The 17,416-nt window shown below is 40.6% G+C and overlaps 1 protein-coding gene across 2 annotated transcripts; it reads left to right on the top strand.

Annotated features, from left to right (window-relative positions):
* The first annotated feature begins 8,224 nt into the window (after nucleotides 1–8,224).
* Nucleotides 8,225–15,596, top strand: kcna1b (potassium voltage-gated channel, shaker-related subfamily, member 1b). 2 transcript variants are annotated; one of them, XM_087786950.1, is made up of 2 exons: nucleotides 8,225–8,754; nucleotides 8,927–15,596. In XM_087786950.1, the coding sequence occupies exon 2, from the start codon at nucleotides 9,071–9,073 to the stop codon at nucleotides 10,559–10,561; it is 1,491 nt and encodes a 496-aa protein (XP_087643076.1). In that variant the 5' UTR covers nucleotides 8,225–8,754; nucleotides 8,927–9,070; the 3' UTR covers nucleotides 10,562–15,596. The 2 variants fall into 2 exon arrangements, with proteins under 2 accessions (XP_087643076.1, XP_087643075.1); XM_087786949.1 differs by having other exon boundaries at nucleotides 8,907–15,596.
* Nucleotides 15,597–17,416: the final 1,820 nt, after the last annotated feature.

Here is a 17,416-nt window from a genome sequence, read left to right as displayed (position 1 = left end):
TGGTCTAAACTTAACTCTGGTCAAGATTATTCTAGGAGTTTGTTATATCTAGATAGAAACACAACTAATTGGATGAGAATGATTGTTAAACTCAGTTTTTGATGCTTGAAGCTGAAGAGAAAGAAAGCTGCTATGAACAATAAAAAAAGAGAATTAAAGACATGAAACTGGTGATACAAGGACCATCTGCAGCTCAACACAGCGTCCATGTGAGGCTCTTGTAACTTCAGCTCTGCTGGTTTCCATGCAAAGGTACATGGAGGCTGGACGGAGGCGACGAGAGCGACATAGGAGAGCCGGAGTGGGGGAGGCTGGAGAGGAGGATGAAGTGCCCCATGGAAAAGAGGAAGGCTTAATGAGTGTTGCCCCCGATGCGGGCACGAGGCTGGAGCTGACAGAGCTGTGTGTTGCCACGGGGAGAAGCATCAGCGGCCTGTGTGAATCAGAGGCATCCCTCCTCCTCCTGTTCCTCCTCCACTCTGCTGCTGCTGCTGCTGCTGCTGCTGGCATGACCAACAGGACGGACATCACCACACACACCAACAGCTTTACAGACTCTTAACGGCTATAAAGGCCAAAATTACTGCTCAACCTGTTCATCTGAGAGGCTGGAACACGACGTCGTCTGTTGCTTTGAGAGTCGTGAGCGAGTCATTCCCGGGTGTTGTCTGACGGACCGAGGTAAACAACTGCTGTACGGTGTATATTTTACACCGTACTGCTGGACCACATCGATGTCTTCTAGTTACATCTCGTCCTGTTGATATTATTTATTACATAATTAGTATGTGTTCATAACATTAACAAGAATTTAACTGCTGTTGTCGATTTGTTTTTTTTAGATCAATTTAATCATTAAAATAAATAATTTTAGAAAACAAACTAATCAAATGTTAAAAAAACATACTTTTTTTTCTGCCCAATCAGAAATGTGGTAGCGAGAGGGTGGAGCTTATTCCAGCTACCCAGGGACACCTTGAGTAAAGTAAAGACATGTTCACTGACACTTGATGTATCCTGGTCATAATTATCTGGTTATTTATTGAATTAAATAAGAAAACAGGAGCGTCCTTACAGTATGAAACACCAAAACACTAGAGATACCAACAATTACATTAAATACAAAACCTTAGATGACATAAGAGAGAAAAAAGCGAACCGTTGTCCAGAGACATTACAGAACAGAGAAACAGAGCAGAGTCCATTAAGACGTAATAATGGCTTCACTCCTACTCCAGCCAGCTGTAATCACGCCCTGCTTTGTTTATACAAAGAGTCCTTTGGAGGTGGAGACTTCCTGGATTGATGACGCGCGGTGACAAACCTCGCTGTTTGACCAATCACAACCGAGTGGTCATGGTAATTGTAAACAAGATATAATCTCCACAAAAACAAAGTGTTGTCAGTGGGCGGGGCTTCATTTTCTAATGTCAATATTTCAATGAAAATAGAGTTTTGTTCAAACAGACACATGCAGTACAATAGAGTCCAACATCTATTTAACACACACTCAAATAACATCTGAAATTTCTAAACTTGGACATCAAATGATAAGAGGCCTAAGATTATTAAGATGATGGGTTAAAGGGGCCTGCGAGCCACAAGTTTTAGGGCCCTGGTTTACCTTTTGTTAATGAATTTGCAAATAGGTCTGGTCAACTATTAACTAAAATCCACACCATATTGAAGGAACTGAGGTAAGTCAAATGGTTGTTTACATACATACATATCTAAGATGTTGACCCAAAGGCCTGAAAACAAATGTGTTTGTGGTATCCCTTATGTTGTTTCCAGAAATACGTATATTGTGATGGTGGTAAAATTTATCTCATTTTTAAAACACAATTTTTAATCTATAGGCAACACAAGGGATATGAAAAACACCTTTGTGTTGGGCCTTCGGGTCATCTTGACCCAGAGACAACCTAAAGGGTCAAAGTCAATATTAAAGGGCATCAACAGAGCAAATGCTACACAAACGTTCCTCCTGCAGGATTAAAACTTTCTCACATTGACCTTTTGAACTCTCTGAGTTCAGACTGGCTTTACTTTGGTCACATCTGTCAGTGTGATAACTCAACAAATAAAGCTGATTGTATCGTCACTTTCCTCTCAATCACTTCCTCCTGAATGTGTGGAGTTTACGATCAACCAGGTTACTGGTTACTGTCGGTGACTAACAAGTTTCCACTCTAATACTCCGGCGTCCACAGCACATGAAGAATGTAATCCACGTCACACCACTCACTGCTCCTCAGCCAAGAAACCCAGCCAGGGCTCAACAGCCACACACACCGGGAGCAGCCGATTGGTCGACGGCAGATGGACCTCCACGCTCCCCGAAAGTTCAAGTGCGCATTAAACTTGGCGACGGCAGGAGGACGTGAGACGCGGCTCTGTCTTCCGTCTTCAGTTTCAGCGTCGCCACCGCAGCTGAAACCGGACCCCCGGCCGGGTCACAGCGACGGAGGTCCGCTTTTGTGCGGGCGCGAGGATCATCTGACACGTTATAAAATGCACCGCGATGAAGTCATCTGAGGTGCGTCCGTGTGAATATGTGTTCCGCTCGGCGGCGCCTCGGGCCCAGTGACAAGTTTGTTGCAACCAATTGGTTAAACAAAGTGCGTCCGAGCTGCTTTTGATAGTTAGTGTTCGTGACTTTTCTCTCATGAATCCGACCTCTCACTTCCTGGAAGAATTTACCCTTTAAAGATCCAACGACGCCAACATTATCACCTCTCGCTCTGAGATTTCAAATCACAGCTTCAGACCACCTGAGGAGAAGAACTCAGAGTCACTAGTCGATCTAGTTACCGACACTCCGGTTCCAGAGTGTATTGTCTAGAGAACCAGGATCTTAAATGTCCATAATTCATGTGAATACATTCAAAAATTGATGCAGATAGAATTGAAATGAAAAATTTACAAAGCAAATTAAGAAAACAACAAACAGTGTCTTTTGTGTAATGAGGTTGAGTTTGTGTTGAAGACAATTTTGCAACACAAACCAAAGACATGCTATATGCTAAAATTAGCATTTCTATTACTTCCAATCAATAGTATTGTTTGTGTTGTCACTTTGATGTGACTTTAACCCTTGTTTTGTCTGAAGGTGACCCGAAGGCCCGGAAACAAATGTATTTGTGGGATCCCTTGTGTTGCCAAAGGTTGACCTCTTCCACCACCTGTTTTCAGGCCTTCAGGTCACCTTGACCCTGAGACGACAAAAGGGTTAATTGTATTGATTTATTGATTCTATATATTTACTACTGTCCCCTGGTAAACATTTTTATTATCTTCATAGGACATAAAAGGTAACATAGAGTGTTTTTAAAGCATCGCTTTTTTATTTTGTTTCTTGAGACAAGCAATTAAAACCAACAAATAATAAACAATCAAAACTAAATAATATTAAAGATGATGACAGTATTTTTTATGATCCGTAATGTATGTAATGTTTCATCCAAGAGTAAAATATCCTGATTAATTAAATAAATATAAAAATAAGTAAAATTAAATTTACATCACATTAGTTTCAGTGAAATTGTTTATTTTGTTATATGTTATCTTCTATCATTTTCACAGTCATAAGGATGAACTCAGACAAAAGCAAACAAATCCTCATCAAATAATTAAAGGGCAATGTAGACAAAATCGTATGAAAAAAAAAGTAAATCTTTAATTCCTCCTATTCGGCCTATACTTGATCCTACAAATTTATACAAATACATCAAGACAAGAAAGGTGATTGTGATGAAACAAATTAGAGATGTACTGAAGTGTTAATCCTGATCCAGGACCAGGTCAGTCAAGGCATGCAAGGTTACACTGGAGCATCCAGCAGCAGTAAAGCTACACATGACCCCTGAGTGACTCCTGTAGAAACGTATACTTGTTCTGATTGGTTCTGTGACCCCCCTGACCCCCTCCCGACCTCCCACTTTATTGTCTTCTACCCTTCTTACACCTATCCCAGCTGCTCGGGGTGAGAGGTGTGGAACTCCCTGAACAACGACCCTTCAGTCTGCAGCTAATTTTAGATCAGCCGTTAACGTCTTTGGGCTATGGGTCCATGGGAGGAAACCAGAGTTTCAAAATAATTCAAGATGGATTAGAACAGATGACCTTCTTCCAGCACCACTTTTTCACTGTGAAGCCAGATGTTTGTTTTGTTTATTTAATTTTTAGTTTTTAGTCTCATGTTAGTTGAAGAGAACCTTCAATTTAACAATGTTGATGTAATAAAAACTGGAGCAATAACACTAACCCGCAAATGATGACACTCTCTAAAGAACTACAAGGTTACTCATTTAATTTCTTACACCCTTTCATCCACTTATGTGGTCACCCTGCAGAAGGACCTCCACATAAATCCACGTGGATTATAATCTGGCCACACATGGACATTTGTCATGTGGGCCGAGGAAGACGCAGATTGCCCGGACATGCACGGCTGAACACAAGGCCCTTTTTTTTAACATGTTCTAATTTCCACCTCGGGGCTGAACGTGTGGAAGCTTACACGCCGCACAGGACGCGGATATGTGCATATGCTCGACTGTGTCTCCGTGAGCGCCGGCAGGATTATGAATGAAGAGCCTCGTCCTCGCCCGGGACGTGTTGTTTTTGTTACTGGTGGCATGTTCTTTTCAACTAAATTTAGTTTTGAGGAATTCATGGCGGAGGGACATTTGTTCGCACTGGTCTGGACCAGCTGTCAGAGAGTTAGTTACAGTTGGTCACTGTAACTACAAATATAGTTCAGTCGTGACCTTCACTTGACACTGGGGGACAAATACACTCTTTCTCGCTCTCTCGCTCTCTCTCTCTCTCTTTTTCCTGGAGCCACAGAGTCCACTCCGAGAGCACCTTTGCACAGGTGACACTTCAGGAACGTCTTCACTAAACCGTCGGGAATGAGACACAAGAGACAATATAATGTCGATCATATTTGAAACAATTAAACACAAACTAAAAGCCACACGACACATCTGACAGTTATTAACGCAATATTATATAATAATTATTATGTTTGTTGACTTTATCTTAACAATTCTTACCACAATAGTTTTAACTTTAAATAACAAAAAAAATAATGTTACATTCCATAAATAAACATATAAAATAATTTAAAAAGATTTAATTAAAATAGTAGAGGAAGAAGAAATGTAATTTATAATAAAACAACTCTTACATTATTATTAAATGGGAAAAATGTCAATTAAAAAAATGTATTTTAATTTTAAATCAAATACATCTTCTTGAATGGTTGTCAATATAGATTAAATTAAATAAAGTATGTGGGCGAACACATAAAATCAACACTTTAAATAAACAACAAGAAAATAAGTTAACACAGTACAGATGAAGTAATTTGAGGAATACAAACTTGTGTTTATAATAATAATAACATGGTAATCAACAGTGGAAAACATGTTTTAACAGGAAAACAAGAATAAAACGATGTTAAAAAATCAAGCATTAATATTGATGAGTATGTTTGACTTGGATTCAACTAATTCAAATGTAACAGCAAATAAATCAATCTATTTTTCAATTAATAACACTAATGCAAAACATAGGTTTCTCTCCCTGAAGCGAAAATATACATTTCATTCTATTTGATTTTATCTTATATTCATAATTTGTATGTTTTTTTTCTCATTAAAAAAAGTTGAACAGCAAAGCTTAAACAGTGTTTGTATCATGACATGTATTAACTTGGAAACCTTTGTCTGAATCCCCTGATCCTTCAGCATGTTTTAATAATAGAGAGGTTTATTTGAGGTTTAAATATAATTCACCTGATGACTGATGAAGATGCATCCCAGCGAGTTGAACTGGGACTGAGTCCAGTTCGTTGCCTCTCTCCTGCTGTCTCCAATCTGTTCCACCGGACCTTCAGTTCCCATGCACTCCACAGAGGAACATGAATTATTCATATCGTTGCTACCCTGTTCTTTGAAACTTGTACAGCCGCTGCAATGTTCATCCTTTCGGAGCGTGTGCAGAAGCTGCTGCTTGATAAGGTTTTATATGAATTCCATCATGAATGTTAAGGTGCTGCTGCAGATCAAACCTCTCTTCACATCCCAGCGTTAAAAAAAACTGGTTGTTAAAAACCGTCACTGAGCATTAAAGCTGTACGTGCTGATCTAGTGCTGATATAAAAGCAGGATTTGCTTAAACCCTCTTCCTCTCAAGTTCACGTTGACTTTACCTGGGATTTTTAAGAGGCGATGGGAATTCTCAGCAGCTCAGCGGTTATCTCAGTGACGTCAAGAGTCGAAGGATGTCAACTTAAATTTAGACTTTTAAGAAGGTAAACCTCAAACAAAGACGCGCCTTGAGTTACACAACATCCAAACTGTGAATCGATTAATCCCAGGTGCTGTCCGTGGTGCTGAAATCTCAGAGAACATCCATTCATTCAAGTCTTCCTGTTCATCATGAATCAAATAATAATAGTGATAATGTAGAATATTGAGTCATTGTACGAGATCTTTAGCTTCAGTTCCATTTCATGAGCTCCTGAAAATGTCTAAATGTATTATAAGGGATCAAACATCTTATTTTAAGTGTTGTGATGAACGTCTCCACGTCTGAAAAGTAAACTAAACATAAATATTCATTCAAAAGCTGAATTATCACTAACATAATTATTTAAGTTTTATCCTCTACGCCAGTGTTGGTCAAATACATGTCCTGAGGGGCCACATTACTGTCACTGGCATTGGGGGCCGTCAAGTAAAGAGTCAATTCTATGTTGAGGGGCAAATGGAACCACTGGATTCGCAAACAAAAATGCACAAAATGTCAACAAAACCAAAAATATATATAATTGGAAATCGTTGTTTTAACAAAGTTGGTTTTATAACATCACTCTGACCTCTAGGGGTCTTAGCAGAAGCAGCATGTGGCCCCCAGGTCGCCCTGGTCCATTTGATGCTATAGTATTTGTTTTGAATAAAAATCAATTGTAAATGTACAAAAATCATGGTATATGTCCGTCCTAAAGTTGTATGTACAACCAAGACAATGCCTACTTGTTCTGGCTACTGTAAAGACTAGTAATGGTCGGAAGAAGCTTCATGAAGCAGTGTCATTATGGTCAGAGTCCACCAGATGGCGGTCTCTGCACTATTTACCTTTGTTTTGAAAAACTCTAATGAAACATCACATCATTTTTAATGGCGCCACCTACTGACCTCTAAACAACATGCCACTGTTTCATGAAGCTTCATCATCACATCACTACTAAAGACACTGTTTCTTTAATGAAAACTTTTCATTTATTTTCTTTGTAGTTTCATTTCAAAGTGAAAACAGCTCTGAAGACTGACCCATGACACACTTTTGTGACATGTTAGCATTGTTTGTCCAGTTTGTTTTTGCTTTTCATTACATTATTTTGTAACATTATGATAGTAATAATAATGAATGTAAAATTTGAGCAATCAATGTTTTTGTTAACGTTTGTTAACTTTTTTCAAAAGTGAGGAGGAAGAATCGTGGTTCACGAGGTTCTGATCATGTCGAGGTCAGAGAAACTCCTGCTGAGATGAAACAGATTTTATTGTCCGAGTATCAAACTGATGACTTTGTTTGTTGACAAACAGAGAGCTGGAGGAGGTCACATGAGGGAAGGGAGTCTTGACCTCTTGGCTCACGCTGCTGCCCCTGCGATCCCACAGATGCTGAAGACAGATGGATGGATCTATAGTTATTGCTTCACGTGTGACAGTGGACATGACACAGAGCCTCATCTCCTAATGACTTTTTTCTCCGGGCGAACAGAGGTCATAAGAAATATTCAGCCAATCAACTAAAGCACTTTGAGCAGGTGATGAATGTCCGGTCAATACTTTTCATTTAATATCATTCACTTGGAGAAAAAAAAACAAAAACGCGACGACACTCGTCAAAAAATGGTAACGCCGAGAGTTTCGCTGCGTTCTTCCTGTTACCATGGCAACACTGGGATATTGACACCAACAGCCGGGAGGTTGCAGGAGCAGCTTCTGGTGAAATAACTGTGGATCCACAATTAAAAAGCAGCAGCAGGTCAAACTGTTGAAGGGCTGCGGAGAGGTCACTCTCAGCCGAGGTGCGTTCAAACGCTGCTTGTTGTGTTTGCAGGTCCGTGTTTTACAGTCTGTCTGCATTGCGTCGAATCCCCCCCTCCTCACCCGCTCTCTCCCTCCCTCGCTCGCTCGCTCACTCCCTCTCTCCGCTAACCCCTCCCTCCTTCACTCACTTCTTTTTTCCCCTCTCCATGAAATCCTGCAATATGTTTTCCAATTAGACATATCTGCGCGTGTGACGTCTTGACTTTCTTTTTCTTTTTTTTTATATTCGTCATGATCGTTCCGCAGCGCAGCGCTACGACTCTTTTTTGCTGATGCTGCAGACTTCCTCCAGCTCCTCTGCACCAGACACAGATTGATCCTGGATTTTTCTTCTTCTTCTTCTTCTTCTTCTTCTTCTTCTTCTTCTTCTCCTCCACTGCTTCACTTGGGCTCCCAGTATGTTCTCAGCCAAGTGTCCGGCAGGTCGGGTCCTCGGGGCTGGTGCGTCCTCCCGCCGCCTCCTGATCGGATCCGCACTGCAAACCAACACCAAAAGGATACGGATGTTGAGCAAGACAACATTAGTCTATTAATATTTCAGAGCTTTTTTCTGCAAAGCGAGATCAGTATTAAAGCTGAGTTGTGGAAAAAAACTGAGGACATTCCTTCCATCCGCCCAGCACAGGTAACCATTTTAACTTTCAGATGATTCTGGGATGTGTGAGAGTGCGCAGAAGCTGCAAACTTGATGTATGCGGTAAAAAAAAAAAAAAAAAGAAAAAAAAAAACAGCAGCAGAGAGTCCACTGCATGATGATTCTTTTCTTCCTCCTGACAGAATCTCTGGTGGTTTTATAGGTGGCGGATGGAGCTGAGCTGAGAGGAAGATGTTCGGCTCGAAGATGATGATGGAGCAGGAGGTTCGGCCTCAGTAGGAGACTCATCTGCTGCACCTCGTCCTGCACCAATTTCCTCTTCCTGTCCGTCCACCCGCCAGGAAGGATGACGGTGGTGTCCACCGACAACATGGATGAGACCTCCACCCTGCCGGGTCACCTGCAGGACCTGTACCCGCCGGACGACGACCACGACGACCACGACTGCTGCGAGCGGGTGGTCATCAACATCTCCGGGCTGCGCTTCGAGACGCAGCTGAAGACCCTCGCCCAGTTCCCTGAGACCCTTCTCGGGAACCCCAAGAAGAGGATGCGTTACTTTGACCCTTTACGCAACGAGTATTTCTTTGACCGCAACCGACCCAGTTTCGACGCCATTTTGTACTACTATCAGTCGGGGGGCCGGCTGAGGAGGCCGGTCAACGTGCCACTGGATATGTTCTCGGAGGAGATCAAGTTCTATGAGCTGGGAGCGGAGGCCATGGAGAAATTCAGGGAGGACGAGGGGTTCATCCGGGAGGAGGAGCGGCCTCTGCCGGAGAAGGAGTTCCAGAGACAGATCTGGCTCCTCTTTGAACACCCCGAGAGCTCCGGTCCGGCTCGGGGGATCGCTATCGTCTCCGTGATGGTCATTCTTATTTCAATAGTCATCTTCTGTTTGGAGACTCTACCGGAGCTGAAGGAGGACCCCAGCGACCGCATAAGAGTGGTGGGCAACACCACGGTGTATTATAAATCCAACTTTCTTACGGACCCTTTCTTCGTGGTGGAGACACTCTGCATCATCTGGTTTTCCTTTGAGTTGATTGTTCGGTTCTTCGCCTGCCCCAGCAAGGCTGCGTTCTTCAAAAACATGATGAACACCATCGACATCGTCGCCATCATCCCCTACTTCATCACGCTGGGGACTGAACTGGCCGACGACCAGGAGAACAAGGAGGGCAAGGGCGGCGGGGAACAGGCCACGTCGCTGGCTATTCTCAGGGTCATCCGTCTGGTCAGAGTGTTCAGGATCTTTAAGTTGTCTCGACACTCCAAGGGGCTCCAGATTTTGGGACAAACTCTCAAGGCCAGCATGCGGGAGCTGGGCTTGCTTATCTTCTTCCTCTTCATCGGCGTGATATTGTTCTCCAGCGCCGTGTACTTTGCCGAGGCCGAGGAGAAGGAGTCTTTCTTCACGAGCATCCCAGATGCCTTCTGGTGGGCGGTCGTCTCGATGACGACGGTCGGCTACGGGGATATGTATCCCGTGACCATCGGCGGGAAGATCGTAGGGTCTCTGTGCGCCATCGCCGGCGTGCTGACCATCGCCTTGCCTGTTCCCGTCATCGTCTCCAACTTCAACTACTTCTACCACCGGGAGACGGAGGGCGAGGAGCAGGCCCAGCTGCTCAACGTCAGCAACCAGAACCTGGCGTCGGACACCAACTCCAGCCGCCGCAGCTCCTCCGTGGTCAGCAAGTCGGAGTACATGGAGATCGACGAGGACATGAAAAACAGCATCGACAACTTCAGGGAGGCCAACCTGAGGACTGCCAACTGCACGGCGCCGAGCCAGAACTGTGTGAACAAGACCAAGTTGCTCACCGACGTGTGAGCGCCACCAACAGTGTACATATTGTAGAATTCACAGGATGCTTTATCTTCATTGGTGCAATTCTTTCCCCCCATTTTTACTTCTTTTTTTTGCATTAGAACATTTCTGCAGACTTTTTTCATTGGCTTTACTAGAAAACAAGAGCTGACGCCACTCGCTTTAGGAGTTTGTAACTTCAAAACACTTCTGTTTGAAGACTTAAAATCCTAAACTCAACAGCTTCTTGAAGATAATGTCTCCTTAAAATACTCAAAGTCCTGGTGATGATAATCAACACACTTTAAATGACTCACTGCCCATAAATATGCTACATGCTAATGCTAGACATCAAACATGGCAGTTAGATCTGTGAACGTGTGTGTCCGTCTCTGTGTGTGCGCATGTGTGTGTGTTTGTACCCTGCTAGAGCCAACATCAGCGCAGATTACTTCCAAAAAATGTTCTACAGCCACTTAACTTTACACAATAATACAGCTTGTGATTTGTTAAGTTGGACTTCTGTTTACTAACGGTTGCTGATTCACTGTCTGTAGAAATAAATCGATGAATTCAAGTGTATCAGAAAGAAATACAAAAAAAAAGAGGGTTAACAAGTGACTTTATCTCTTTAGGACCAATCAGAGATTATAAATGTGACTTTTAACTCAACTAACATATAGTTGTTTTTAAAAAACAATAATAATTGTGTGATTTTGTAGGGATTTTTAATTTGATCTTTCACCATTAGGTCTAAAGTACAGAATTACCAAAACAATTCAAGATGTACTTTTTAAGCAGCATATTTGTGGTACGTTTAGGACTTTTTCCATCTTAAAAACTTGAATCAAGAAAGGAACAATGGAACCTGCCGGACTTTGCACAACATTCGGGATTTTTTTGGAGATTTTTTTTCAAAAGCCTGAATGAGATTGAACGAGGATGACACAAAACACATCTTTTTTCTGTGGATTACTATCATTTTCTTTCTTTTATAAATATATATAAAACACATCCAAGGAAGTAAAAGTCATGGACGGACGGACGTTCTTCCCACCAGAGACAAACAAGAGGTGTGATGCTGCAGGATGTTGTGCAGCGCAGTTGGGCCGCAGGTTCCCTGTGTGATGCCATGCAACGCTCCTTTATATAAAAGCATGTGGAGACTCGTCTTATATCAGCATGCAACAAGATGTTACCTCATTTTACTTTCTTCATCTTCCTCTCCACTCTTTGTTTTTCACCAAAAGTGCACTGGCTATTTATTTAAGTTATTTTTTCAAGCATTTTACGTGTTGAATGTTACAAAAAGGGGAAACCGGATCACTGCTTCTTTGGGGAGATCATGGCATGTACTAAAACGCATTATGGCCCAATCAGCTGAGGTGACATATACTCAATGCATGACGTCAGTATTAAATTGCTTGCGGTTGTGGAGGGACCTCAGAAGCTGGAGGAGGAAGATGATGATTCTCCTCGTTGTTGTCAACCTAAAGACGGATGTGGTGCATGACGGAGAGGAAATGCCAGAGGGTGAAACGCTGCTAGGAAAAAAAAAAAAAAAAAAAAACATCAGAGGAGAAACCTACGTTCTCTTAAAAAAAAAAGACATTTCAGAAGTTCTTCTTCATGTATTTAAAGCTTTGATCTTTGAGGACCGAGTGCATGGGATCATTCGACGTGACTTGTGACCCCTCACCCTCTATTTTTCTGAATTATTTAGCTGGCATTTGACATTTACAAGAGAGAGAAGAAAAATAAAACGCAGTCCTATTTAGAGAAATAGCGTAGATGAGATCTAAAATGAGTTTCTAGTGCCTTGAAGCCCGTCTCATTTCAGAATTGACTAAAGTGCCTCCCGATACTTCAGCTTCTTGTCTCCTGCCGTACAGATGCAACATCTGGAGCACCAGAGGGTTCATGTGTTGTTGATGTATTCACATTCCGGGGTCGACGATGAGAGGAGGTGACACACGGTCGAGTGGGGGCGGGGGGGCAGTGGTGGAGGTGACCCTTATTGTTTAAGTCCACATATCAATGTAGTCGACGGGTAGATTGTTGGTGGGATGAACCTGGTTTTTATTCAAACGCTGACTCGCCTGCTGTGTGGAGAGATTTTGGTCACTAGTGGAGCCACAAATGTTTGTGTGTAAACAAAGTGATTCATTATCGAGCTGGGAAACAATCTTGTGAAATGAATCAGTCCAGCTCATGGAGCCTAGAGATTACAAACATTATTCATAATTAACATCTGCAGTTGATACTTTTCGTGAAGCTAATTATAATTAAAACAGAAAAAAGTCCAAAAAATAAATTAAACTGTAAATTTAAACCAAAACATTATCAAAGCATCGTTTAAGATGAGTCGGACTTAAATCTCCTCGTTCTTAATTGACAAACTATATTTGTTACTAAAGAAATACAATGTTTATTTTTTTAACTTAATGGAACCTAAAAATACAACGAATTAAGGAAAATAAACACAAAATGTGCTAACAGCAATTGAATCGTTGCATTGCTTCAATTTTTATTGCAATGATGAAAAACTACCAAATGAGAAAACACTTTCTGGACTTAACTGACTTAAGTAACTTAACTTAAAGTGTTCACAATCTTCTCAGCTTGGATCTTGCGAAGAGTTAAAAAGTAATATCAATACATCACAAAAACCTCAAAATAAAACTTCAGTCTAAAATGTACTATTAAAAAATAACTTTTGACAGAAAAGCATTGTCTTTTATTATTCACTCCTTCCTGATCATGTTTTTTTTAAACTAATTTCAATTTACATTAATTTAGATTTTTCCAATGCAATTGTTGGATAAAAAATACATTGAGATTGAGTGCTGCTAAACGTGCCATATTGAACTTTTGATTTGAATTAATTAGGGAAAGACAAATAAAGTAAAAAAAAACTCATCAAATGGACAACTATGGTTTCAGAAATGCTGTACTTGTATATAAAAAATTAAATATTTAAGTACATATGTTTATGTTGGAATAATGACTCAAAATAAATTGTCATTTAATTTGAAACAATATTTTGCAGATATAAAACTTTCCTGTTGGCAACACTTACAGATGATAAACCACTGCCACACTGCCAAACAGATCTTTTCAAACACACCAGCAGATTCTATTTCTGCTGAAATCACTGCCATTTTCTGCCGCAACGGACCAAAATGTATTTTTAAACCACTGAAGAACAACCTCACTGCCCAAATGTTGAATTGTCTGTACGTCTTACAACTCATGCTGATTGTATAATAGAATGTTTGGAACGAAATAATCTATAATTTTCAAACATGTTTATTATTTGTTTTTACATGTGTCTATCAAAATGTGAAGAATATGTAGACTTTTCCAACTAGTCAATCAGTTTAATAAAGTGCATAAATAGTCAACATATTATTTGGTTGTTTTAAAATAATGTTTTAAACATAATTTTAAATAAATTTGAAGATAAATATTAGCTAATATTTTTATTTTTCAACCAAAGAAAAAGTAAAGTGAATATTTTTTAAATATCTGAGTCAGCAGTCATTCATTCATTGAGATGAATGCAACAAAACTTCAGACGTTGAACTCGCTCCACTGCCGTCGAACCTCTCCGTCCGTGTGTCATCGTCCGGGTTCGGTTCATGGTCATGCACGTGAAGAAGAAGAAGGAATCCCTTTAACTAACCTTTCCCGCCAGGTGAACAAACCTCGCCACAAATGGTGCTTTGTGTTGTGGCGAGTGAGAGGACACACGTTCTGTTGTGTCGAAACCTGTTTCAATTTGGATTAGAGAACGCGCGTGGGTTTGAAATACGATCCAGTCTGAAGGACCAAATACGTTTTCGTCAGAGCAGCTCAAGAGGTCAAAGATACACAAAGTGTTCGTCGCGTCGATGTTTAAGGATCATTAATGTGTCGCTTCCAACTGCCGTCCTCCAAACAACTGCTTTTATTAAACTATAACTGAACAAAACCTTCGATTTTCGACACGATGAACAATATTTCCGAGCCTGTAATGAATCATGACTTTCAAAATATATTTAATTCTTTAAAAAAAACGCTGTCGTCAGTTAAGCAGGTATGAAGCACTTAAAAAAGATCATTAGATAGTATTGCAGAGTTTCCCCACCATTTTTATCGTGTACAAATATAAAGAATGTCTTCAGAGGAGAAACTCAACTGCATTACTGCCGATTTATCTTTAAGAAATAATATATTTTAACATTTAATTATGGCAGCGATCATACAAATGGACTGAAACTCAAATAGATTAAGTTATGTGTTGTCTGTCCAGTTCGGTGTCTACTTAGTGTGTATCACATTTGTTCGAGATGTTTATGAGGGGGTTCTCGGAGGGAGATCAAGTATTTGACCTCCTCCTGAATGAGAGAAGGTTTTTGAGGCCTTCTAAGTCTGTTTTTTTTAATCTACCAGTCACTCTGTATTGTGTATTCCAGCCTTTATGCATATAAAGGAGGATTTGATTAGCAGCTTTGTCATCCAGGAGAGACTCAGAGTAGACCGTGGGCACCTGTCGGGGGGGTAGCTGAGTCACCTCTTGGGTGTTGTGTTCATGGCAATCATTGAGGAATTATAATACAAAGTATTTATTTAACGCAGGTGGAGAAACTCTGCAAACATTTCACTGCTGCTTTTAAGACTCTTTGACGGTGATGAAACCATTCAACCATAACATTAGTTCTACTTAATAATGTCACTTATATTCTGCTTTCAGAATCACTCCCATGTTCTGCTTATTTTTCACGACATGTCTCTTCCCTCTCGTCCAAAACTTGCAGTCCAAAGAGAAAAAGTCTTGACTGACAGAGTGGATCACACACTATAAAACTGAACCCGTGGTTGTTTGAACCCTCCAGTTGGCTGCTGAGATCCTCCCCAGACCAGAGTCATTTACACCGCAAGTCAAAAATAATGACGCCTCAGTGTTCTTCATCTCTTGGTGAGGCATAGTCTGTCACCTATGCAACGTTGGTCGAGCGTTTTTTGTCCATTCTGATTTCATCATTTGACAAGAAATTCAATAAACTTTGAAAGATTCCGTCGCCTCCTTTGTTTTGATCCATCACTGTCAGTGTGTTTATTCAGAATGTGTTTTTATTCTGGTTAAATAGTTGATAAACCAAAGCATCTTAAAATGACAATATTAAGTACATACTTATGTTTAAAGGATGAAAATACAATTTTAAAAATGATCAACGTTTACTTACATATTTTCAGTAGCATTGTCGTAAATTGTTATTTGCTTTTATTATATGTGAGCCTCATGTTTTTTCAAAAATAGAATTTCAGCTTCTGAAATGTGTTTTGTTGTTTATTATATTTGCACAAATACTCATCCCATGTACCTTTCTCATTTGTATAAACCCTCACCTGGTCACTCCATATTAGCTCAACTACTAACTCAGCACTTTAGCTGCCTCTCAGCTATTAGCTTAGCTCATTAGCTTCCCTTCAGGTGTTGGTTCAGCCATATGGCATAACAACAACAAAAATACAATATTGACGGATGTTTGTGTGTCTAACTGTCACTAAATGAGAGTTAAATTGTCAATTAAATTAGTTGTGATAAATTAGAAGCTTATGGAACATAAATATATTCAGTGTTAGCATTAGCCTAGCGTTGGCAGTTGGTTTGTTGTTTTTTTTACAGTTGATTTCCAACTTTTCTCTTTTTTAAAAAAATATCATCTGTAAATGATACACTTGAGATGAAACAAAGTTACCTGATAGTAGTTGCTGTGCGTTTCCTGCGGCGCAACAAAAGATCAACACAAAGTCAAACACAAATAGTCCAGTATGTGACGTGACGTGTCAACAACCTGAAGTGACCTGCTGAACAACAACAGCAGTCATGGAAATACAGACCAAACACAGCAATATCTTAACCAGCAAACTTGTCAAATAAATAATATTATGTATATTTTCATTGCATTTAATTGAATAAATTAATAATATTTATAAATGTGTGAATAGTGTACCTGAAACAAAAGCTTTTTAAATAAATAGGTCAACTAAAAGTTATGCAACAAATACACACTTATTTGTCTGACAAAAACATTTAACAAGCACAGAACAACATATTTAATTGTTTTCACTCCCTGACACAGTTGCACAATAGTTGCATCCAAGATGTTCCGTAAAGTGCAGGAAGTCGACAGGCAGCATCCAGAGAAGATTCTGTTGATCTACGGCGAGTAAAAAGCATCAGCACATGAATAAATGATGGACGAGATACTCAGCAGATGGACGGAGTGAAGGAGATGAATAAGAGTAAAGATTGTGGGACGTCGAGAGGAGACTCGTGTAAACATCCGTGTTTTGGAAGAGGAAACCATGAATAAAACAAAAGACATGGGAGTTAGATGAAGCCCACGTTGGGGTCGATCAAGTCAACAAGTTTGACAGTTGGAAGATTGACCTGAATAACTGAGAACTTTGATAAGAGAAGTTTTGAAGGTCAACAGTTGTGAGGTTTTGATGCAAACACAGGAATTTATCATAAGTCATGAAAAAAAATCTTCTGCCAGAAATTGATGTAGGATTTGAGGGCGACACGGGTCATTTACTCCTGAAGATCCCAGACGGGTTGGCCGAGCTCCTTATTTTATAACTTCTTGATTGCAGCAACATTTGATCAGCGGCCATCTGAGCGCCTGAATGGGCGGCTGAGAGATGAGATCACTTCGCCTTTGTGTCTGTGAAACAGTGCTCCTCTGCACATCAATATTTGATCAGGTGGTTTCACTTCTCCACAGCCATCGGCCGAGCAATCAGAGGAGGCCGCGATGCCGGGGGGTCTGAGTGGAGGAATCTGCTGCGCCTGAACTCCCGCTGACCTGCGGAATCACAGCCTGTGGC

Source organism: Callionymus lyra, chromosome 3 (assembly GCF_982586985.1).
Source record: "Callionymus lyra chromosome 3, fCalLyr1.hap1.1, whole genome shotgun sequence".
Taxonomy (NCBI): Eukaryota; Metazoa; Chordata; class Actinopteri; order Syngnathiformes; family Callionymidae; genus Callionymus; species Callionymus lyra.
This window is presented reverse-complemented; position numbering and strand designations above follow the sequence as displayed.

What these genes read in the sequence shown, in the direction of transcription:
- kcna1b (XM_087786950.1), top strand. Translation starts at nt 9,071, where the DNA reads ATGACGGTGGTGTCCACCGACAACATGGATGAGACCTCCACCCTGCCG.